Raw genomic sequence first — 26,600 nt, 5'->3', positions numbered from 1 at the left:
TTAAATTGATTAGAAATACAGTGTAGACATTGTTAATGTTGTAAATGACTATTGTAGCTGGAAACGGCAGATTTTTTATTGAATATCTACATAGGCGTAGAGGCTCATTATCAGCAACCATCACTCCTGTGTTCCAATGGCACGGTGTGTTAGCGAATCCAAGTTTATCATTTTAAAAGGCGAATTGTTCATTAGAAAACCCTTTTGCGGGGCCCCCCGGGTGGCGCAGTGGTCTGTGCCACTGGAGATTCTGGGTTCGAGCACAGGCTCTGTCGCAGCCGGCCGCGACCGGGAGGCCCATGGGGGCGATGCACAATTGGCCCAGCGTTGTCCGGGTTAGGGAGGGTTTGGCCGGCAGGGATATCCTTGTCTCATTGTGCACTAGCGACTCCTGTGGCGGGCTGGGCGCAGTGCATGCTGACCAGGTGTACGGTGTTTCCTCCGACACATTGGTGCGGCTGGCTTCCAGGTTGGATGTGCATTGTGTCAAGAAGCAGTGCGGCTTGGCTTGGTTGGGTTGTGTTACGGAGGACGTATGGCTCTTGACCTACGCCTCTCCCGAGTCTGTATGGGAGTTGCAGCGATGAGACAAGACTATAACTCTACCAATTGGATACCATGAAATTGGGGAGAAAAAGGGGTAAAAAAATTAAAGTAAACCCTTTTGCATTTATGTTAGCACAGCTGAAAACTGTTGTCCTGATTAAAGAAGCAATAAAACTGGCCTTCTTCAGACTAGTTGAGTATCTGGAGCATCAGCATTTGTGGGTTCGATTACAGGCTCAAAATGGCCAGAAACAAAGTACTTTCTTCTGAAACTCGTCAGTCTATTCTTGTTCTGAGAATATTCCATGTGAGAAATTGTAACATTTTGGAAAATAAGCCCCAAATACATGACAAACATAATGTAGAATGTCATATAAAACATGTCTGAAATAGAATATGCCTCAGAATGAAATGTCATAACCAACAGTGCAAGGTCTAAACTAGAGGTCGACCGATTATGATTTTTCAACGCCGATACCGATACCGATTATTGGAGGATCAAAAAAAGCCGATACCGATTAATCGGACAATTTTTTATTTATTTATTTTTAATAATGACAATTACAGCAGTACTGAATGAACACTTATTTTAACTTAATATAATACATCAATAAAATCAATTTAGCCTCAAATAAATAATGAAACATGTTCAATTTGGTTTAAATAATGCAAAAAACAAAGTGTTGGAGAAGAAAGTAAAAGTGCAATATGTGCCATGTAAGAAAGCTAACGTTTATTTCCTTGCTCAGAACATGAGAACATATGAAAGCTGGTGGTTCCTTTTAACATGAATCTTCAATATTCCCAGGTAAGAAGTTTTAGGTTGTAGTTTATTATAGGAATTATAGGACTATTTCTCTCTATACGATTTGTATTTCATATACCTTTGACTATTGGATGTTCTTATAGGCACTTTAGTATTGCCAGTGTAACAGTATAGCTTCCGTCCCTCTCCTCGCCCCTACCTGGGCTCGAACCAGGAACACATCGACAACAGCCACCCTCGTAGCAGCGTTACCCATGCAGAGCAAGGGGAACAACTACTCCAAGTCTCAGAGCGAGTGACGTTTGAAACGCTATTAGCGCGCACCCCGCTAACTAGCTAGCCATTTCACATCGGTTACACCAGCCTAATCTCAGGAGTTGATAGGCTTGAAGTCATAAACAGCTCAATGCTTGAGCATTGCGAAGAGCTGCTGGTAAAACGCACGAAAGTGCTGTTTGAATGAATGCTTACGAGCCTGCTGGTGCCTACCATCGCTCAGTCAGACTGCTCTATCAAATCATAGACTTAATTATAACACAATAACACACAGAAATACGAGCCTTAGGTCATTAATATGGTCGAATCCGGAAACTATCATCTCGAAAACAAAACGTTTATTCTTTCAGTGAAATACGGAACCGTTCCGTATTTTATCTAACGGGTGGCATCCATAAGTCTAAATATTCCTGTTACATTGCACAACCTTCAATGTTATGTCATAATTTTGTAAAATTCTGGCAAATTAGTTTGCAACGAGCCAGGCGGCCCAAACTGTTGCATATACCCTGACTCTGCGTGCAATGAACGCAAGAGAAGTGACACAATTTCACCTGGTTAATATTGCCTGCTAACCTGGATTTCTTTTAGCTAAATATGCACGTTTAAAAATATATACTTCTGTGTATTGATTTTAAGAAAGGCATTGATGTTTATGGGTAGGTACAGTCGTGCAACGATTGTGCTTTTTTTGCAAATGCGCTTTTGTTAAATCATCCCCCGTTTGGCTAAGTTGGCTGTCTTTGTTAGGAAGAAATAGTCTTCACACAGTTCGCAACGAGCCAGGCGGCCAAAACTGCTGCATATACCCTGACTCTGTTGCAAGAGAAGTGACACCATTTCCCTCGTTAAAAGAAATCCATTTTAGCAGGCAATATTAACTAAATATGCAGGTTTAAAAATATACACTTGTGTATTGATTTTAAGAAAGGCATTGATGTTTATGGTTAGGTACACGTTGGAGCAACGACAGTTCTTTTTCGCGAATGCGCACCGCATCGATCATATGCAACGCTGGACACACTAGATAAACTAGTAATATCATCAACCATGTGTAGTTAACTAGTGATTATGATTGATTGATTGATTGTTTTTTATAAGATAAGTTTAATGCTAGCTAGCAACTTACCTTGGCTTCTTGCTGCATTCGCGTAACAGGCAGGCTCCTCGTGGAGTGCAATGTAAAGCAGGTGGTTAGAGCGTTGGACTAGTTAACCGTAAGGTTGCAAGATTGAATCCCCGAGCTGACAAGGTAAAAATCTGTCGTTCTGACCCTGAACAAGGCAGTTAACCCACCGTTCCAATGCCGTCATTGTAAAATAATAATTTGTTCTTAACTGACTTGCCTAGTTAAATAAAGATTAAATTAAGGTGTAAAAAACAAACAAAAAGAATATTTTTCATAAAATGTTTCGATTGTTATGAAAACTTGAAATCGGCCCTAATTAATCGGGCATTACGATGAATCGGTCGACCTATAGTCCAAACCCCTAACCTCAATTTAGATGCAACCACCAGCTTAGGTTGGAGATAAAGCTATCAGGTATGTTCGACCGTGGATGTACTTTTTAATTTTGCCAAGTTCAGTACAGTGTTGCCTTGAATGCCTTTCCATCCAATTAGTATGGACTGTCTGAGAGCATCTGAAGGAATAGGAGGTATTAGCTGACCTGTAGACAGGCAGACAGGCAGACAGACAGACAGACAGACAGACAGACAGACAGACAGACAGACAGACAGACAGACAGACAGACAGACAGACAGACAGACAGACAGACAGACAGACAGACAGACAGACAGACAGACAATGTCACAAAAGTCACTCATGAATATAATGAATGTATTCTTTCTGATGCAACAAAAGTTTTCCCTAATGTCTGAGGAAAACTAGTTTTTCTGGTCTTTGACTTCTGTCTTTGTCTCCGGCACCGCTCTCCTTCTATCTCTCCATCCCACCATCCATCCCTCCCTCTTTCTCTCCCTCCTATTGTGCCCGTCCTGGTAAATGATTAGTAAGCCCAGGAATGAATGTGTGCAAAGCCTCTTCCTTCAGATCGGCTTAGCGAGCAGGAAGCTTAAACACACCTCAGTCACTGCCCCCCCCCCCCCCCCCCCCCACACACACACACACACACACACACACACACACACACACACACACACACACACACACACACACACACACACACACACACACACATGGACGACAAACATGAACGGTGCACACACATACAAGGAGGCATACACAGAAGCACACACAGCATACTCAAACACATGCACAAACACACACACACAAACGCACACAAAAAGTTATCTCCGACAAGCCAACAGTCAACACATTTGTTCACCCAAACACAAGTTACACATACTGTACATCTCTACCCACACACACACACACACACACACACACACACACACACACACACACACACACACACACACACACACACACACACACACACACACACACACACACACACACACACACACACACACACACACATACACACACACACACCCCGCTCACACAAAGACTATACACTCTGCCACTGCTCTCTGTCAGCCTAAATCTCAGCTCATCAGATTGAATCCTCTCTGCCAGGTCCAACCAATAAAAGCCCCAGATATTCTATTAGCTGTAAACCCTTTCCTGTGGTGGAGTAGATTAGGACTCGGTAAACACAGAGCAAACACACCCACATCACATCACATTGGCCCGTGCGTGTATGCGTGGGTTTTTGTGTGTATTATGCAGCGGGATGCCTGTGTTAGCATTAGCAGGCTATAGGGATGAGCGGGTAAAGCCGTGAGACGTGCTGTCCATTGTAATGATGAGGAGAGGACGTGTTCTGGATCAGCCAGGTCTGGGTGTGCAGTATGGGGATGCTACCTACCTTTTTGTCTATGCTGTGTAGAGGTTTGTGTGTGCAAGGGGGATTTGAATATAAACATAAGCATAATGTGTAGTGGGTTTAATTTATATTCATGGTGTCTATATGAAAACACATTATGCAACCTCAGTGTGTAACAGAGTTGTCAAGCCTCAGTGTGTAACAGAGTTGTCCAGCCTCAGTGTGTAACAGAGTTGTCCAGCCTCAGTGTGTAACAGACTTGTCCAGGCTCAGTGTGTGACAGAGTTGTCCAGGCTCAGTGTGTAACAGAGATGTCCAGCCTCAGTGTGTAACAGAGTTGTCCAGCCTCAGTGTGTAACAGAGATGTCCAGCCTCAGTGTGTAACATAGTTGTCCAGCCTCAGTGTGTAACAGAGTTGTCCAGCCTCAGTGTGTAACAGAGATGTCCAGCCTCAGTGTGTAACATAGTTGTCCAGCCTCAGTGTGTAACAGAGTTGTCCAGCCTCAGTGTGTAACAGAGATGTCCAGCCTCAGTGTGTAACAGAGTTGTCCAGCCTCAGTGTGTAACAGAGTTGTCCAGCCTCAGTGTGTAACAGAGTTGTCCAGCCTCAGTGTGTAACAGAGTTGTCCAGCCTCAGTGTGTAACATAGTTGTTCAGCCTCAGTGTGTAACAGAGATGTCCAGCCTCAGTGTGTAACATACATGTGTGTTTGCTAGTCTGTGTGCGGAACAGGTTTCTGAATTTTCATGCTAAACTCATCAGGATTCAGCAGGGCCACTCTCTCACTCCGTCTCTTTCCCTCCCCATTATTTTCTCTCCCTCACCCCTGGTAGGTGTACTCAGAGTAGGGAGGTGAAGAGCCATCAACATTGTGTCAACTGCATACTGTACTATCATATCTACAGTAGCAGCCAACACACAGACGACCACTGCACATAGTCTAGTCTTGTTCCGGTTCCCCAGGCTACACATTCACACATAGAAACACTGACTATACTGACTACACTGACTACACCCCTACACCAACAAGTTACACACTAAGCAAACATCCCAGCTCATGTACTCCTGTTGTACCATCCTCTGTCTGCACCAGTGTGAGTTTGTTGGCCTGAGCTTTGTCCTGACAGTGTTTTCAATTGTTCTAATTGGTCAGCTCAATGGTGTGTGTAGAAGGTCAGGGACAGCATGTACTCTCCTAAAGCAGATACAACGCCCCCAGCTAGGACATAACCCTATCATAATTACCCTCATTTCACTTTCTGCAGCCCACACACACACACGTGTGCACACACACGAACACACATGCAGGCATGTATGCACACATACAAACAAACACGCACAGACACACACGCGCACGCACACACACACACGCACACGCACACACACACACACACACACACACACACACACACACACACACACACACACACACACACACACACACACACACACACACACACACACACACACACACACACACACACACACACACACACACCACACACACACACACACACACAGTGGCCGTGTCCTGATACCCACACTTGCGTTCTAAATAGTAGACATTTTGGGTATGCAAAAATATAACATTTTATAGTATGTGACATTTCTGAAATTGAGTATGCTTTAAATGCCAGGATGTCATACTCATTTCGGCTTTTCATCTAGTAGAAATCACTGCACACTATTGAGGGAGAGAATCCTCTTTCGAGACCTACGTGTGTTCGACAACAGCTGATAATCAGATAAGGGGACGTGCTCTACCAAAATGAACGAATTGTGGCATTCATCACAATTGCGCATTAGATGACATTTGGGCTTACTACATTTCTTCAACTTATTACTAAACAGTCCGTACTAAATAGTATGTAGTACGATTAGTACACAGCATGCCGTTTAATTAAGTACTAGGTAAGCCAGATTTTGGATATGGCCAGTAACCTTAATATTAGTAGAGATATTTAGCAGCACAATTATAAATACATTCAACAGTGACATGGAATCTTTGACAGAGTAATTCCCGTGCTCCTCCTCCAGTTACCCTGTATATGCCCTGAAATGTTGGTTTTCGGTTGTACTGTGTGTGTACTGGTACTTGTTTGTGATTGCTAGTTTTTACGTGTGTATTACTATAATATATAACAACAACAGTACTTTTGGTTTGGATCATTGATGAAGTAACATTTTTATTTTATTTGCGGTCTTGGTTCTTGGTTTGGATCATTGATGAAGTAACATTTGTATTTTATTTGCGGTCTTGGTTCTTGGTTTGGTCATTGATGAAGTAGTTTTGATTTGATTTGCGTTCTTGGTGCTTGGTTTGGATCATTGATGGAGTGGAGTTTTGATTTCTGGTCCAATAGCTGACCCTTCTGCAGTATCTTACAGCCAAAAGCATACTATTATACTACACTGAACAAAAATACAAATGCAACATGTAAAGTGTTGGTCCCATGTTTCATGAGCTGAAATAAAAGATCCCAGAAATGTTCCCTACATACTAAAAAGTTATTTCTCTCATATTTTGTGCACAAATTTGTTTCATCCCTGTTAGTGAGCATTTCTCCTTTGTCAAGATAATCCAACAAGTCAGTTCATAAAATTTCTGCCCTGCTAGAGCTGCCCCGGTAAGTGGAATGTCTAGGAGCTCAGCTAACGGCTCAGCTGAAACGCGTAGCGCATAAAAATCATCTGTCCTCGGTTGCAACATTCACTACCGAGTTCCAAACTGCCTCTGGAAGCAACGTCAGCACAATAACTGTTCGTCGGGAGCTTCATGAAATGGGTTTCCATGTCCGAGCAGCCACACACAAGCCTAAGATCCCCGTGCGCAATACCAAGCGTCGGCTAGAGTGATGTAAAGATCGCCACCATTGGACTCTGGAGCATTGGAAACGCATTCTCTGGAGTGATAAATTATGCTTCACCATCTGGCAGCCCGCGAATCTGGGTTTGGCGGATGCCAGGAGAACGCTACCTGCCCCAATGCATAGTGCCAACTGTAAAGATTAGTGGAGGAGGAATAATGGTCTGTGGCTGTTTTTCATGGTTTGGGCTAGGCCCCTTAGTACCAGTGAAGGGAGATCTTAATGCTACAGCATACAATGACATTCTAGACGATTCTGTGCTTCCAACTTTGTGGCAACAGTTTGGGGAAGGCCCTTTCCTGTTTCAGCATGACAATTCCCCTGTGCACAAAGCAAGGTCCATACAGAAATGGTTTGTCGAGATTGTTGTGGAGGAACTTGACTGGTCTGCACAGAGCCCTGACCTCAACCCCATCGAACACCTTTGGGATGAATTGGAACACCGACTGCGAGCCAGGCCTAATCACCCAACATCAGTGCCCGACCTCACTAATGCTCTTGTGGCTGAATGGACGCAAGTCTTCGCCGCAATGTTCCAACATCTAGTGGAAAGCCTTCCCAGAAGAGTGGAGGCTGTTGTAGCAGCAAAGGGAGCTCCAACTCCAACTAATGCCCATAATTTTGGAATGAAATGTTAGACGACCAGGTGTTCACATACTTTTGGTCAGGTAGTGAATCTGTGAGGAACAGATGCATATCTGTATTCCCAGTCATGTGAAACCCATAGATCAGGGCCTAATGTATTTATTTCAATTGAATGATTTCCTTATATGAACTGTAACTCAGTTAAATCTTTGAAATTGTTGTGTTTATATTTTGTTCAGTATATAATATCTAAGCATATAAAATTAAACAACGGCAAACACAACAACAATGGTTTGTTTGTTTGTTCCATGCAGACGTTCTGTGAGTGTGTACCCAGCACCTCCCAGCTTAAACACCGCTGGTCAGACTCAGACACAGTCAGAGAGACCCCATCACCCACCAAGGTAAGAACACACACACACAGACTCACACAGACTCACACAGACTCACACAGACTCACACAGACTCACACAGACTCACACACACACACACACTAAAACATATACATGCCCAACCTGCAATCTTTTACCATACAATTCACACTATGAAATAATGTATTATAATGATAATTTCTAACAGGTTAGCTCTTACTTCTTAAAATAATGGTTCATTATATGGTATTTTCCATTTGTGGTGAAATACATTTATGTTTGGATGTAAATCATCCAGTTTAATATAGCTCATCATGTAACTAAAGCTAAGGTGAGTCTTCAGGTCTCAGGCACAATTACATTGATTCACCAAGTTCTTATTTCAGCCATTGTCACAGATGGAGATTTGAAGTGTCCTCATAAAGAGGAGAGGATAGGAGAGGAGAGGAGAAGAGAAGAGGAGCGGATATGAGGGGAGAGGAAGGATAGGAGAGAAGAAGAGAGGAGTGGAGAGGATATGAGAGGAGAGGATAGGAGAGGAGTAAAGAGGAGAGGGGAGGAGAGTGGATAGGAGAGGATATGAGAGGAGAGGATGACTAAAGCATGTCCCTGTCATTAGCTGTACAGAACAGCACGGCACAGCTCAAGGGATCTCATAGCATATGTATGCTCTCTCTGTCTTTGCCTGTCTCGCTTCCTCTTTCCCCATGTTTCATTCCCCATCCATCCTTCACTCCACCTCCCCCTCGCCCCATCCCTGTCGCTCTCTCTTTTTCTCTCTGAGGAGAGCAGGATGAATACTGAGGAGCTCATCTACATGGAGGATTAGCGCTCCTTCACAATGCCCTCCTTGCCCCGTCAGTGGTTCCATCACCATGGCGATCGCGTTCAGGGGATTATCAGATATTAAAAGTCACATCTGAGTGCAGAGCAGAAGAGGTGGCAAACCCTGACTCTAAAGAAATACCCAAATTAACCGTGGATTAAGCTTGTGCTGCTTTGCACTTAAAGACGGAAATGATTGTAACAGGATCTGAGTACGTGTGGGATGGTACAGAATATGCATGTGTAGAGGTCTGTGGGTTCTGTATGTAACAAGATAGAATGTGGGCGCGTGTGTCTGCATGTGCGTGCGTGCATCACAGGAGGCCGCTGAGGGGAGAATTGCTCATAATAATGGCTGGAATGGAGTTAATGAAATGGCATCAAACATATGAAAACCATGTATTCGATACCATTCCACCTATTCCGCTCCAGCTGTTAACACGAGCCCATGCTCCCCAATTAAGGTGCCATCAATCATTGTGTATCTCCAATGGTTTTCTACTTATCTAATGATCGGATGAAGACCGTCATCCAGCCATCAGCCTAGGACGTGTCTGCTGCTGTGGTATAGGAGGACAGTGGTCCTACCTCCCAGTGGTGGTCCTACCTCCCAGTGGTGGTCCTACCTCCCAGTGGTGGTCCTACCTCCCAGTGGTGGTCCTACCTCCCAGTGTGTGTCCTCTCTCATCCCATGGGGAAGGGGGGGGGGTGGACATAAAGAGAGAGAGAGACACAGGATCTGGCTGAAAATACTTGAATCAGTTATAGAACCCATTGCCCTTTATGGTTGTGAGGTCTGGGGTACGCTCACCAACCAAGAATTCACCAAATTGGGCAAACACCAAATTGAAACTGCATGCAGAATTCTGCAAAAATATCCTCTGTGTACAACGTAAAACACCAAATAATGCATGCAGAGCAGAATTAGGCCGATACCTGATAATTATCAAAATCCAGAAAAGAGACGTTAAATTCTACAACCACCTAAATGGAAGCGATTCCCAAACCTTCCATAACAAAGCCGTCACCTACAGAGAGATGAACCACCCACATCACTACAACACTTTATATAGACATAATATGACATTTTAAATGTCTTTATTCTTTTGGAACTTCTGTGAGTGTAATGTTTACTGTTAATTTTTATTGTTTATTTCACTTTTGTTTATTATCTATTTTACTTGCTTTGGCAATGTTAACATATGTTTCCCATGCCAATAAAGCCCTTGAATTGAATGTAATATAATTGAATTGAGAGAGAGCGAGAGAGAGAGAGGGGGGCAGAGAGAGAAAGAGCCCCATTGAATTGAGAGGGAGAGAGAGAGAGAGAGCGTGTCTGAATCCAGTCAGTAATTACAGAGTGGCTTCCTACTGAGAGATGGAGAGACTCATTAACAAAAGCACTGTTTAGACAGGGTTTGAGTGGTTTAGCTTGGCTCAATGGAATTATACAGACAGAAATTGTATTGTGTGTGTTTGGGGGTGGGGGGTCTCTCTGAGTGGATGTAGTACTGCATGTAAGAGGTGTAAGGGGGAGGGGGGGTGAAGAGTGTTACATTTGTTCCTTTCCTTGTGTGCCACACATTAAAGAACGTAGATCAGCTCAGATCACCATCTCCTTGTCTATCCATCTCCCCCTTTTCACTCTGCCTGTATGTGCTGGTCTCCCATCCAGGGTTTTAACCAAGCCCCTGCTTAGCTTTGATATGTGTCAATGGCTACTATCAATGTGCTATTGTGATTATTGAGAGATCCCCCAATAACTAAATAATACACAGAGTACAAAACACAGGGATGCTGGACCGTGTTGACTCCAGTGCTTCCCACAGTTGTGTCAGGTTGGCTGGATGTCCTTTGAGTGGTGGACCATTCTTGATACACACAGGAAACTGTTGAGTGTGAAAACCCAGCAGTGTTGCAGTTCTTGATACAAACCGGTGCACCTGACACCTACTACCATACCAGGTTAAAAGGCACTTAAATCTGTTGTCTTGCCGCCCATTCACCCTCTGAATGGCACACATACACAATCCACGTCTCACTTGCATCAAGCCTTAAAAATCGTTATTTAACCTGTCTCCTCCCCTTCATCCACACTGATTGAAGTGGATTTAACAAGTGACATCAATGAGGGACCATAGCTTTCACCTGGATTCACCTGGCCAGTCTATGACATGGAAAGAGCAGGTGTCCTAATGTTTTGTACACTCACTGTTTCTATTGAAGTCATTACAATGGGTAGGTTTGACAGAACAGATCAAATGTAGCCATACTTTACAAGTCATATATCATCAATTAGACTATTTATGGCTAGATTTGCAAAGTCATTGTTTCAGTTATAGCTAACAGCTATTGTTTCAAATTCAACCCAAGGTTCAACTAAAAATACACAATACATATACAGTGCCTTCAGAAAGTATTCACACCCCTTTACTTTTTCCACATTTTGTTGTGTTACAACCTGAATTTAAAATTCATTAAATTTAGATGATTTTGTCACTGCCTAATTTCAAAGTGGAATAGTGTTTTTTGAAATTTCTACTTATTAATTATAAGTTAAAGCTAAAATGTATTGTCAATAAGTATTCAACCCCTTTTTTATGGCAAGCCTAAATAAGTTATGGAGTAAAAATTTGCTTAACAACTCACATAATAAGGGCTCCTGAGTGGTGTAGTGGTCTAAGGCACTGCATCTCAGTGCTAGAGGCATCACTACAGACACCCTAGTTCGATTCCAGGCTGTATCACAACTGGCCGTGATTGGGAGTCCCATAGGGCAGCACACAATTGGCCCAGCGTCGTACGGGTTTGCCAGTGTAGGCCGTCATTGTAAATAAGTATTTGTTCTTAACTGACTTGCCTGGTTAAATTAAATAATAAATACATTTAAAAATATGTTGCATGAACTCACTCTGTGAGACTTACCCAGAAAGATACACAGTGGTAATCGCTGCCAAAGATGCTTCTACTAAGTATTGATTTAAGGGTGTGAATACTTATGTAATTGACATATAAAGCACGTATAAACGCACACCGGTACTCACACACACCACAGACACAAACGCTGCTTGACATGCAGATTGAAATTTGATTGTTCTTTGCCTGCATGTCGACTGAGAGAAAATAGACAACTAATTGTGATGCATGAAAAGATGCCCCGGAGCTGCATCCTGACTGACTGCATCTGGGCTTGGAAAAAGAAGTGATGCAACCACATAACGCAACACAGCTTGGGCACGTGTGTGTGTGTGTGTGTACAGTATGTGGCGTCAGTATGTGTGTGTGTTCGTATGTAGACAGAGAAGTCCTGTCATCCTGTAGCAGCTGGAGAACGGCTCTCTCTCTCTCTCTCTCTCTTTCTCTCCTCTCTCTCTCTCTCTCTCTCTCTCTCTCTCTCTCTCTCTCTCTCTCTCTCTCTCTCTCTCTTTCTCCAGGCGCCTCTGTCCCCACCATTTTCCTTCCTTAACCAGCAGCCTCCTCTACTCCCAGACTCTGTTGTTGTCAGGAATCAAACTATTGTTTGTGTTATGCGCCTCTGGGCTTTGTTCCTCCCCAATGAGTTTGGGTGCATATGTCAGCGCTGTATGTGTACTGAATGCAGTGGCGTGCCGTGGGCCTGGGGCCTGGGCCTTCAGTGAGGTCTTACACAGTCCCACCCAAATTAATCCACCTCTTATTACCATCATTATGATGCCATGGCTCTAGACACTATACATTTAGACAGAAACGCAGTATAACCAGGCGTTGCGTCACCTTGAAATTGACAAAAATTGACATTTTTGAGTAAACAGTGTTTACCCAAAAACATGACACAATCAATGAGTCTTTTCAATATTTCCCTATTTTTCTTCACCTTTTCATTGTGCAGCTCCGTTGCCCTGCGCGCTTGTTCGTTGAGCTGTAGATCCACTCGGGTGCCCCCAAAAGTTTTCAAAAGCACCATTGCTTAAGTGCCCAGCCGTACTTTGGTGTCTCGTTGCTGCCTTGGTTAGACAACTCAAGTTTGCAAAGCCAGTGTGGCTCCAAACACCAAATCGATCACTTGCAAATAATAGGCATTCCCAGCAGTACAGTTTGCAGTGCTTCTCGGAGCATGTGAGCCATTGATAGCGCTCGTAGTTGGAACTTTGAAAGTGGCGAACAAACCCCTTTCCCGCCTGTGACAGGCTTTGTAGCCTCGGCGTCGGGCGACCTCTCCTTACAATGTCTAACTTTTCTTGAAAAGTTCGTCTTGAGAATGGCGTTATAATTATATCCTCGACCAAATCGATATCTTCTCCTCCTTCCGCCATTGTGGGTTGAAAAAACAGCTTAGTAGTACGCAAACTAATTTGTTTATCAAATTCAGTTTCCTAGTTCTGAGGTTCTGCATAGACCTGCCCATAGGACCTGCCTCTCAATATTGGTAATCCAATCAAAAGACGTGCACGCACTACGCCTGCTAGCTGGCTCCTGTGTAACACTGGAGCCAGCCAGCAGGCGTACAATAGCCAACTCTAAAGCTGATTGGTTGACACTAAATTTTCATTTCCATTCACTTTAAGCTACAAGCGCCCGCACTGTTGATTCTGAAGGCCTGAGGGCAGATTTTAGACCCCTGGCAACACATGATGGCTGAATATGATTGGATAAAATATCCAACATAAAGACCAGCCCTCCAAATCTCAACCTGGGGCTGGAAGCAGTGCAACCAAGAGGAAAGCTATGAAATGAAGAGTATAACTCTTACTCTGGGGAATAATTTAATACATATTTGTGGGAAAATATATATATTTTTTAATTATATTCTGATGATGTTTAGGCCAGCAGAGAATGCCTTGCTGGCCCTGACGGCCCACCACTGACTGAATGTATGTTCATGAAACTGAGAATTACTGTATAGAAGTGTTTCTACTCCTAACACAGCAGAAATACACTGGGAGTGAACACACACAGACACAGACACATACACATACACATACACCCCCCCCACACACACACACACACACACACAGAGCCATGACGTCCACATCTGTGCTGGGAGGCTATGAATAAACACAGTGATGAAGAAGTGGCTCTCTGGAAAACAGGGTGTATACCCCAGAGAGACACACAGTGATAAAACATCACATACTGTAGCACACCATTAGCTGGCCATTAGCATGGTCCACTGTGCCTCTACTGCCAATTTACATATTCATTATCTCATACACACACTAAGTATGAAATCAGTCATGCTAACACACACACGCACACGCACACACACACACACACACACACACACACACACACACACACACACACACACACACACACACACACACACACACACACACACACACACACACACACACACACACACACACACACACACACACAGCCATGACTCAGGGTCATGTGCACACATGCTCGCTCTCACACACACACAAACACACGCACACACATACACTCCCGATGAGTGCATCATCCAGTGGAAATAAGTGTAATCATGTGGAGGTGGATATGGGGAAGATATGAGTTATTAATCATACAATGGTAGAGTAGGACATACTTATATGCTCTCCTCTCTCCCATACACACATGGTAATTAAGATGAAGAGATGAAGATCACTTTATTGGTCAATTACGCGCAAGGACCAACTGAAATATCACTTCCGCTTCAAACCCAACGCCTCCGAAAGACACACATACGTAAACAGGTTTTGGAGCAGGTGCTGCCACACTTGGTGCACAGAGAGCTGTTGCTGTGAGGGTTAAGTGCCTTGCTCAAGGACACAACAGCAGGCAATAGCATCTACCATTTTGAGACCAGCAACCCTTTGGTTGCCAGCTCACTTCCCGACAGATTTTTTCAGTTGGACCTGGGATTCAAACTGACAACCCTCTGGTTGCTTGCTCGCATCTCTAACTGCTAGGCTACCTGCCGCTCTAAAAAGTATGTTTAATTATCACATACACCGTGGCAAGATGGCTCCCAATTGTCAAATCTTTTTTAATGTCTTTTTAATGACACTTCTATTGATGTCTTTCTCTCTCACTTTTGTCTTCACACTTTCTCACTCCCTCTGCCTCTCTCACACTTTCTCACTCGCTCTGCCTCTCTCACACTTTCTCACTCGCTCTGCCTCTCTCACACTTTCTCACTCGCTCTGCCTCTCTCACACTTTCTCACTCTCTTTGCTTCTCACTCTTTCTGCCTCCCTCTCTTTCTCTCCCCTTCTCTCTCCCATTATCTCTCTTCCCTTCTCTATATCTCTCTGAGGTGGGAGTGAGAATTGAACCTGTTTCCCTGCTGTGTTCATCCCCAGAGGTATTTTAAACTGGGACTCTGGCTCAGATTCTCCTCAATACGCTACATACTGTATCTCTTCTCTTCAAAAACAACATATGTTGCAGAAAACATGTTTTCTATCAGGCTTTTTCCAACTTTCAGACTTTTGATGTTAATTGTTTTTTGGGGTTGGGTTTTGATGCAGAAGTAGTGTATGGTGGTTAATGAGCTATGGGAAGGAGACATTGCTCATAACAAACATTAGTTAGTAAAGGACGGGTTGTGAAATGTGATGCCTCAAAATATTGAAATCCTGTAAACAGCACTAATCTTCAATTATAGAGCAACAAGAACAAAAAATGTCTGTCTGTAGCTTTAACATTCCACTTTTATTTTGTCCCTCCCTCCATCCCACCTTCCCTCCCTCCCTGTAGAGGATGAGCTGCAGCTACCTCCTGTGCACCATCCTCCTCTTCGTCGCCGTCCTTCTGGCCGTCACGGCAACCGGCACCATCCTCTTCATGAACCACTACCAGGCCCCGCCCATGTCTGACGGCCCACCCCACATCTCAACCAATCCGGACGAGGCCAATGCCCTGGTAACCGTGGAGAGGGGCGACGGCTCGCGCATCAACATCTTCATCGACCCCAACTGTCCCGACTACAACGGGAACTTCCTACGCCTGGAAGGGGTGCAGACATCGCTGCTCCACTCGCTGACCGACCACGACACCGACCTGAAGTCTGTCAAAGGTCAAGACCGGGCGCTGCTGGTCAACCTAGCTGAGGAGGTGGCCAAACTGTCGGCCCATGCTGGCCAGCTGAAGATGGACTACGAGTCTCTGAGACGAGGCCAGGGGAGTCTGGGGCAGGACCTGAACACACTGCAGACAGAGCAGGGACGCCTCATACAAGTAAGCTAGTATTTAATTTTTTGTATGTTTTATTTAACCTTTATTTAACCAGGAAGGGCTCATTGAGATTTGAAATCTCTTTTTCAAGAGCATCCTGGCCAAGATAGGCAGCACCAAGTCATTACACAATTACAGACAGACAACATGAAAAACTACAGGTAATCTAGTAAAAACCATAGAATTCACAAGAGTATAACAAAATCATAAAACAGCTAATTAAAACATTGACAGGTCAGGGAATCAGCCTCAAAATCCTTCATCAATGATTTAAAAACACCAATCGGGACAAGTTCTTCCAATTTAAAAGTATTTTGTAAGGCGTTCCAAGCCAAGGGCGCAGAGTACATAAAATCCCTTTTACCAAATTCAGTTCGGACATTTGGAACAGTTAGCAGGATAAAGTCTTGCGAACAAAGAGAGTACCCACCACATTTCTGAACAATAAATATTCCCAAATAAAATGGTAGTAAACCCAAAATGACTTTGTAAATAAAAGTATACCAGTGACTGAGCCTACGATTTACTAGAGAATGCCAGCCAACCCTTGTATGGGTTGGCTGTGGTGCGTAAGGGTTTTGCAGTTTAATATAAATCTCAATGCTCCATGGTAAAGGGTGTCAATTGATCTCAAACACTGAGCAGAAGCATTCATACATAAAATATCCCCATAGTCTAGTAAAGGCATAAATGTTGCTTATACTAGCCTCCTTCTGGCTTCAAATGAAAAACAGGCCTTATTCTTAAGCTTAAATTGACACAAGGTATGTTGAACAGTATAAAAAGCAGTTTGCAAGTTCTGGAAAGCTTTTGTGGGAGACGAGGCACAACAATAAATAACAGTATCATCAGCATAAAAGTGAACTTGAGCATTTTGCAAATTTTTGCCTCAATTATTTACATAAATAGTGAATAAGAGGGGACCAAGTGCAGAGCCCTGGGGCACACCATTACAGACAGACAATTGAACAGAGATGGGCCCATCAAATTGAGGGCACTGAGTTCTATCAGACAGATAGTTATCAAACCATGCAACTGCATGCTCCGAAATACCTATGCTCGACAAGCTCTGCCTCAATATAACATGATCAACTGTATCAAAAGCCTTAGAGAGATCAATGAAAAGTGAGACACAGTGCTGTTTTTTGTCAAGGGCTTCAGTGATATCATTTAAAACCTTCATGGCTGCTGTAATTGTGCTATGCTTCTTCCTGAAGCCCGATTGGTACATTGATAAAATAGAGTTCGTTTTATAAAACTCTTTTAGCTGTTCTCTAACAAGGGTTTCAAGTATTTTCGCCAGGGGTGACAGCTTTGAGATTGGACTATAATTGTTTAAAAGAGTTGGATCTCCCAGTTTTAAAAGTGGTTGGACAAATGCTGATTTCCAGATCTTTGGAATTTCATTACATTCCAGGGTTATTCCAGGGTTAGATTGAACAGATATGTAAGTGGTTCAGCTATGAAATCAGCTGCCAGTTTTAAAAAACAGGGATCAGGAAGATCAGGACCTGCAAGCTTTCTCTGATCTAAGGATTTCAGGGCTTTATGTACCTCCTGCACTGAGAATGGCAAAAAGCTAAAAGTTTGACCAGCTCTCACTGGTTCATCCACACAGAGTTGTACAGAGCCAGAGGATACTGAATCAAACAGCCTACCAGATGATACAAAGTGCTCATTGAAACAATTCAGCATTTCAATTTTGCCATATACAGCAAAAGAGTCCTTCAATACACATGACGGTAATGCATTAACATTACTGTTACCAGACATAGACTTAATAGCTTTCCAAAACTTTCTAGGGTCATTCAGATTATCAGTGGTAACAGACATAAAATATTCAGACTTGGCCTTCCTGAGAAGAAAAAAACACTTGTTTCATAGCAGCCTAAAAAGAAGCCAATCAGCATCAGAACATGATTTCCTTGCTTTAGCCCAGGCTAGATTACGGTCGTGAATAATACAAGACAGCTCAGAAGAAAACCATGGATTATCCCACCCCTTAACTCTGAACCTGTGGAATGGGGCGTGTTTGTTTACTATTTGGAAAAAAACATAATGAAAGAATTTCCAGGCAGTTTCCACATCAGGAATAAGCTTGATCTTGCTCCAGTCAAAATAAAACAAATCATGAAAGAAAGCCTGCTAATAAAAATCTTTAAATTTCTATTACGAATAAAGCGTTGGTTTATACTATAAGGATACTATACTATCCTTATACTAAGGAACCTTAGTATATCTAACAGCAACAACTGCGCAATGGTCACTTAAATCATTACAAAAAACACCAAATGCAGAATATTTATGTGGAACGTTTGTCAATATCAAATCAATCAGGGTAGATTATTTTGGACATTTGAGATTTGGGCGAGTGGGTGAGTTAATCAACTGGGTAAGATTCATAGAATTACAAAACATTTTAAAATCATCAGACACCGGTTTTACCCAACACCAGTTTAGATCATTTCACTGTAAAGAAGTTTAGACATAAGGTGCATCAGAGAAGAAAATGCATCACCGAGAGCAGAGGGGGGTCTATAACAGCCAATCACAGTTATAGAGAGCAGAGGGGGGTCTATAACAGCCAATCACAGTTATAGAGAGACCCTTTGAAACTTCAAGATTCAAAGCAAGAAATTCCAACTGTTTACAAATAGTTTCAGACTTTGCCACACTTACAAGGAATTTAGTCTTTACATATATAGCCACATCCCCAACTTTCTTAACTCGATCAGTGCGATACACATTGTAACCATTTATGCAAATATCCTTATCAAGAACAGACTTGCTGAGCCAGGTTTCAGAAAACACAATTACATCAGCATCAGTTGATTTAGCCCAAATCCTAACCCCATCAACTTTTGACATTTAAATGAAAAATACCAAAACCAGATCTAGATTTAAAATCAGAGGGGGTTTGGAGACATTGCATATCAGGGCCAGGGTTAGGTTGCACGTTACCTGATATCAACAACAGAAGAACTAGGCACCTCTGTTTAATAACCTTGCACGGCTCTCTTTTTTAAGAGAAGACAATACAAAACAGACAATACAAAACAGTAATTTAAAACCATTAGACTTTGGTAGTGACACAAGTTCGTACTGTTCACATCATGCCACAAATGCATCAGTACTTGGACAAGTGGACCGAGTGAAAAGAGAGAGTTCCCGCAGACACAATGTCTAATGGACGGGAGAGCACATTGTCAGATGTACTCACCCTGCGACAATGTTTGTGTCCTCCAGAGTTCAGTAAAGTCAGTGCACTAAGCAATACCACGAAAATGGTCATTTTCTTTAAGAGATGTTAGAAATAGTGGCCAAGGAAAAGTAGGGGAGAGAGGGACTGTGTGTATGTATGAGTCTGTATGTGAGTGTGTGTGCGTGTGAGTAGATTGGGTGTGGGGGTCGATTGAGAGAACGGGTTGGGGATTGTTGAGCTCCCTCTAACAGCCATGCGGAGAGCGAAGAGGTGCAGCTAGGACCAGACACTCCGCGGATGGAACACTGAGGATAGAACCCAGGCCAGCCAGAGAGGGTTACTTTGTTAAAAGTAAAGAAGTGCAAATAGCAAAAATGTATCTGAGTTGAGGGAGACGCGCAATCTTTACACCAGCAAACTAAATAGTTTGCACTACACAACAAGGAAATTGTAGATTTGCTCCACCATAAATGAATAGGTTATTAGTAGGTTAAAATCTACTAGTCACAGACAAACGACTTGACATGCTGCCATCTTGGATTGACGAGTGGATGTTCCTGCATACTTTCTATACAGTACAGTACAGACAGGGCTACAGTAGCTGATCTGTGTGTGTGTCTGAGGCTGCTTGACTGACAGGGCTCAGACAGTGGATGAGTGTTGACTGACGGTCTCTCCCATGTACCTAACACACCAAGGAAATTGAAGCCTGCGACACACACGCGCACATACACACACAGTGGAGGTGTGTTGGTCAGTTAATTGGAGTCCTCTCTCTGGCCACTACAGTAACAGACCAAAACACTCTGGTTCAGCTAAGCGTATAGAGACAGAGCATGTATTCTAAATGGCACCCTATTCCCTATGTAGTGCATTACTTTTGACAAAGCCATATGTGCCCTTCATATGGAATAGGATGCCATTTGAGATTCACAAGAGACTGTGTGATTGTGTACTTGTCTAGCTAAAGAAACCTATTACCCAATACTGGTGGGAAATAACTTCACATGTCTCATATTCTCCTAATGAATGCCTGAATTTGTTCGACTGAGCTTCCTTTAAACGTTTGCACTAAGCCTACCCTTCTGTACCTCTCTCGTTCTGTTCCCCTCTCCTTCTCATTACTTCTTATCTCACCCTGCCTCATTGGTGAAACATACCTAGAAAGAAACAAAATAGTGAAAAATATAGTGAGAAAGGAATAAGAGAGAGAGGATTCTACCCTGAGCTGCTGCTGCAGGAGCCGGTGCTCGTTGCTATTTAGGAACTAAAACCAAGACAGGAGGAAAATAGAGAAGCATCCTGAAGCCTTTGGTGTTCTAGGGTTCTTCTGTTCTTCTCTTCAAACAGAGCTGGAAAGGCCTTCTCGTTATCAAAGCCCAGGTTCAAACCAGACCAGGAACACTGAACATAGGCAGCGAATGGAGAAGGAGCGGGGGGTGTGGGGTTTGGTGGGAGAGGGGTACAGCAAAGCCACGGTTAAAAATAGACATACAGGAGAGAAGGGCTTTGAGTTGTGAACGTGTCGCTCCCTGCTAGCACTTCTATTTTAGCAGGAAGAGGGGATGTGAGAGTAGTCATTATAGTACTGCATATGGTATACTGTATATCTGTGTATATCTGTGTGGCCCTTTCTCATTTACACTAGCTAACCCAGGAAGAGAAACAAGCTGCAGGAAGGGAAAAAAGATTATCCCAGTGATGCAAGACAATATATTTCCATCAATATGTGCATCTGGCTTGCTGTTTGGGGTACCACCGCATACATTGACACTATTTGTGCCGATTTTCACAGTGTAAAATGTGCTGAAGATCAGTATTTAGCAAAACTATTTTGAACTGGAATAAATGCTGCACCTATTAACCTCTAACGAGTCACAAACCCGGATCCGGGATCCCCCCCATCAAAAAAGCTGACTAGCATAGCCTAGCCTAAAGCCACAGGGATATCATATAATAAAATGTTCATGAAATCACAAGTCCAAGACACCAAATGAAAGATACACATCTTGTGAATCCAGCCATCATTTCTGATTTTTAAAATGTTTTACAGGGAAGACACAATATGTATTTCTATTAGCTAACCACCATAGCAAAAGACACAACTTTTTTTTCCCACCATTTTTTTCCTGCATAGGTAGCTATCACAAATTCGACCAAATAAAGATATAAATAGTCACTAACCAAGAAACAACTTCATCAGATGACAGTCTGATAACATATTTATTGTATAGCATATGTGTTGTTCGAAAAATGTGCATATTTCAGGTATAAATCATAGTTTTACATTGCAGCCACCATCACAACTCTCACCAAAGCAACTAGAATAACTACAGAGAGCAACGTGAATTACATAAATACTCATCATAAAACATTTATGAAAAATACACAGCGTACAGCAAATTAAAGACAAAGATCTTGTGAATCCAGCCAATATTTCAGATTCTTTAAGTGTTTTACAGCAAAAACACAATTTAGCATTATATTAGCTTACTACAATAGCCAACCACACAGCAGCATTGATTCATGCACGTTAGCGATAGCGAATAAACCAGCAAAATATATTACTTTTTTCACTATTCTTCTCAAAACTTCATCAGATGACAGTCCTATAACATCATATTACACAATACATATATTGTTTGTTCGAAAATGTGCATATTTAGCGGCACAAATCGTGGTTATACAATGAGAATAGTAGCCAAGCTGCCAACAAAATGTCGGGAGAAATCTTGGGAGAGGCACCTAATCTAATCAATAACTAATCATAAACTTGACTAAAAAATACAGGTTGGACAGCAAATTAAAGATACATTAGTTCTTAATGCAACCGCTGTGTTAGATTTTTACTACGACATACAGCGTGCGCTAAAGCGAGACCGCACCGAAATTAATGGCGGAATAATAGTTTTACATTTTTCAACAGAACAACGAATTAACATCATAAATAGTTCTTACTTTTTGATGAGCTTCCATCAGAATCTTGTGCAAGTGGTCCTTTGTCCAGAATCATCGTTGCTCGGTTGTAGATTGCCGTCTTCAACTTACGAATTAGCAGCAAACATTAGCTATGTGGCCCAGACGTGCCCAACTCTTCATAACGCAGCACAAATAAATATCTGAAAATCGCAATATACTGATATAAACTGATATAACTCGGTTTAAAATAACTACATTATGATGTCTTTAACACCTATATCGAATAAAATCAGAGCCGGATATATCTAAGGCCTATAACGAGAGCTTTTCAGAATGCCATCCTGAGGTCCTCCTTTGCGCCATGACGAACGTTGAAAAGAGTGCACCCCCGGTTCCATGAGCCTTTATATGGCCTCAGATCTGCCTAGCAACACCATTCCAATTCTCACTGCTTACTGACATCTAGGGGAAATCGTATGCAGTGCTGACAGGAAGTTAGCTGCAACTTGAGTTCTGTTTTACTCACAGATATAATTCAAACGGTTTTAGAAACTAGAGAGTGTTTTCTATCCAATAGTAATAATAATATGCATATTGTACGAGCAAGAATTGAGTACGAGGCAGTTTAATTTGGGAACGAATTTTTACAAAGTCGAAATGGCGCCCCCCTATTGACAAGAACAATGGCCAACACAATTACAGTCAAAATAGAGGATTGTAAGAAATACTGTAGCCTACTATTACTATATCCAACCCAACTCCTTTTGTTGCTGCTACATTTACATTTAAGTCATTTAGCAGACGCTCTTATCCAGAGCGACTTACAAATTGGAAAGTTCATACATATTCATCCTGGTCCCCCCGTGGGGAATGAACCCACAACCCTGGCGTTGCAAGCGCCATGCTCTACCAACTGAGCCACACGGGACCACACTGCTACACTCGTAGAAGAAAAGGTGCTACCTAGAACCTATAAAGGGTTCTTCGGCTGTCCCCATAGGAGAACCCTTTGAATAAACTTTTTGATTCCAGGTAGAACTCTTTCCACATGGGGTTCTACATGGAAACCAAAAAGATTCTACCTGAAACCAAAATGTTTTACATGGAACCAAAAAGGGTTCTACTACGGGAACAACCAAAGAACCCTTTGGAACCCTTTGGTTTTCAAAACCAGTAGTTTTCAAAATGTTTGACCCACGACCCCAAAAAGCAGTGGTACAAAATGTGCAAACCCCCGCGCAAGATAGGCTACAGATATAAACTGTGTTTTACACCTGCGTTTGGAGCTGAAAGTCATTCATGTTATCAGCCAATATCAATTAGGGCTATGTCATGTCACTTCTCTGGTGTCCAAAATCATACGGCCAACGTGTAGCAGAGGTTGCAGGACTGGATTGAAAGCGTGTTCTGTCTCCACCATGCCATCACTTTGAAGGGCAGCCTGCTTGCAGAGTGCTTGTTGCCAGCCGGGTAGTCCTGTTCTTCCTCACAAATATTGTAACAAATCCCCCAGAAAATATTACATCTTCATCCCATAATATTGAAGGCAGTGTGATGTCACAGCTGCTTATTTTTAGACATATAGCCAGTAGCCACCCAAACTAGGCATATCTGAAATATAAATAATCAATCAAATCGCCAGATAGTCTATTGTTCTGGCAAAGATGAGTCAGTAGTAGATTGCTAAACTGTATTCTATATGGGTAATATAAACGTAGGCCTACTATGTTTTTGCCTGGCAAAACTGGAGGAAATTAAAAAGTGATTTCTGGTCACTAATCTGGATATGCTGACCCACCTCTGCTTCCAATGCTGCTGACTGGTCATTGGTCAACAATCAAGATGCTAAACTTTTTGGTTCACAAGCATACAGTGTATTCGCAAAGTATTCAGACCCCTTGACTTTTTCCATATTTTACATCCTTATTCAAAAATGTATTAACTATGTTTTTCCCCCATCAATCTACACACAATACCCCATACTGACAAAGCAAAATCAGGTTTTTAGACATTTTTTATAATGTATTATAAAAAAAAAAAATGGAAATGTAACATTTACATACAGTACCAGTCAAAAGTTTGGAGGGTTTTTCTTTATTTGTACTATTTTCTACATTGTAGACTAATAGTGAAGACATCAAAACTATATATATACTATATATATATGAAATAATAACATATATGGAATCATGTAGTAAATGAAAAAGTGTGCCTTGTTAAAGGTACATTTGTGGAATTTCTTTCCTTCTTAATGCATTTGAGCCAATCAGTTGTGTTGTGACAAGGTAGAGGTGGTATACAGAAGACAGACCTATATGGTAAAAGACCAAATCCATATTATGTCAAGAACAGCTAAAATAAGCAAAGCGAAACGACAGTCCATCATTACTTTAAGACATGAAGGTCAGTCAATCTGACTGTCGCAAAAACCATCAAGCGCTATGATGGAACTGGCTCTCATGAGGATCGCCACAGGAAAGGAAGACCCAGAGTTACCTCTGCTGCAGAGGATAAGTTCATTAGAGTTAACTGCACCTCAGATTGCAGGCCAAATAAATGTTTTATAGAGTTCAAGTAACAGACACATCTCAACATCAACTGTTCAGAGGAGACTGCGTGAATCAGGCCCTCATGGTAGAATTCCTGCAAATAAATCACTACTTAAGGACTTGCTTTTTCCATATTGGGCCAAGAAACACGAGCAATGGACATTAGACCGGTGGAAATTTGTCCATTGGTCTGATGAGTCCAAATTTGAGATTTTTGGTTCCAACCGCCGTGTCTTTGTGAGACGCAGAGTAGGTGAATGGATGATCTCCGCATCTGCGGTTCCCACCGTGAAGCATGGAGGAGGAGATGTGATGGTGTGGGTGTGCTTTGCTGGTGACACTGTCTGTGATGTATTTAGAATTCAAAGCACACTTAACCAGCATGGCTACCACCTTATTCTGCAGTGATACGCCATCCCATGCGGTTTGTGCTTCATGGGACTATACTTTGTTTTTCGTTTTTAAAGGCTATTTGACCAAGAAGGAGAGTGATGGAGTGCTGCATCAGATGAGCTGGCCTCCACAATCAGAGTTAAGAAAAAGCAGCTAACAAGTGCTCAGCATATGTGGGAACTTCTTCAAGACTTTTGGGAAAGCATTCCAGGTGAAGCTGGTTGAGAGAATGCCAAGCGTGTGCAAAGCTGTCATCAAGGCAAAGGGTGGCTACTTTGAATAATCTCAAATATAAAATATATTTTGATTTGTTTAACACTTTTTTGGTTACTGCATGATTCCATATGTGTTATTATTTCATAGATTTGATGTCTTCACTTTTATTCTACAAGGTAGAAAATAGTAAAAAATTAAGAAAGGTCGGATGGGGAGCGTTGCTGCACAGCTATTGTAAGGTCTCTCCAGAGATGTTCGATCAAGTTCATGTCCGGGCTCTGGCTGGGCCACTCAAGAACATTCAGAGACTTGTCCCGAAGCCATTCTTGCATTGTCTTGGCTGTGTGCTTAGGGTCGTTGTTCTGTTGGAAGGTGAACCTTCGCCCCAGCCTGAGGTCCTAAGTGTTCTGAAGCAGGTTTTCATCAAGGATCTCTCTTTACTTTGCTCTGTTCATCTTTCCTTCGATCCTGACTATTCTCCCAGTCTCTGCTGTTAAAAACATCCCCACAGCATGATGCTGCCACCACATTGCTTGATGGTGCAAAGTTTCCTCCAGACGTGACGCTTGGCATTCAGCCCAAACAGTTCAATCTTGGTTTCATCAGACCAGATAGTCCTTTAGTTGCCTTTTGGCAAACCCCAAGCGGGTGTCATGTGCCTTTCACTGAGGATTGGCTTCCATCTGGCCACTCAACCATAAAGGCCTGATTGGCGGAGTGCTGCAGAGATGGTTGTCCTTCTGGAAGGTTCTCCCATCTCCACAGAGGAACTCTGGAGCTCTGTCAGAGTGGCCATCGGGTTCTTGGTCACTTCCCTGACCAAGGCCCTTCTCCCCCAATTGCTACGTTTGGCCGCGCGGCTAGCTCTAGGAACAGTCTTTGTGGTTTCTAACTCTTTCCATTTAAGAATGATGGAGCCCGCTGTGTTCTTGGGTACCTTCAATGCTGCAGAAATGTTTTGGTACCCTTCCCCAGATCTGTGCCTCGACACAATCTTGTCTCGGAGCTCTACGGAAAATACCTTCGACCTCATTGCTTGGTCTTTGCTCTGACATGCACTGTCAACTGTGGG

At 42.7% G+C, this 26,600-nt stretch overlaps 1 protein-coding gene across 3 annotated transcripts in view; it reads left to right on the top strand.

Moving 5' to 3' along the window:
• The window catches only part of LOC139544184 (fibrinogen C domain-containing protein 1-like), a 340,468-nt gene that overhangs the window by 61,810 nt on the left and 252,058 nt on the right, over nt 1-26,600 (top strand). For 2 of the 3 annotated variants that reach the window (XM_071351005.1, XM_071351003.1), the window contains exons 2-3: nt 8,207-8,296; nt 15,773-16,252. In XM_071351005.1, the coding sequence (XP_071207106.1) occupies nt 8,207-8,296; nt 15,773-16,252 (570 nt within the window). The remainder of the gene's footprint in view (nt 1-8,206; nt 8,297-15,772; nt 16,253-26,600) is intronic. The other variant, XM_071351004.1, reaches the window with a different exon arrangement.

This window comes from Salvelinus alpinus, chromosome 18 (assembly GCF_045679555.1).
Source record: "Salvelinus alpinus chromosome 18, SLU_Salpinus.1, whole genome shotgun sequence".
Lineage (NCBI taxonomy): Eukaryota > Metazoa > Chordata > Actinopteri > Salmoniformes > Salmonidae > Salvelinus > Salvelinus alpinus.
This window is presented reverse-complemented; position numbering and strand designations above follow the sequence as displayed.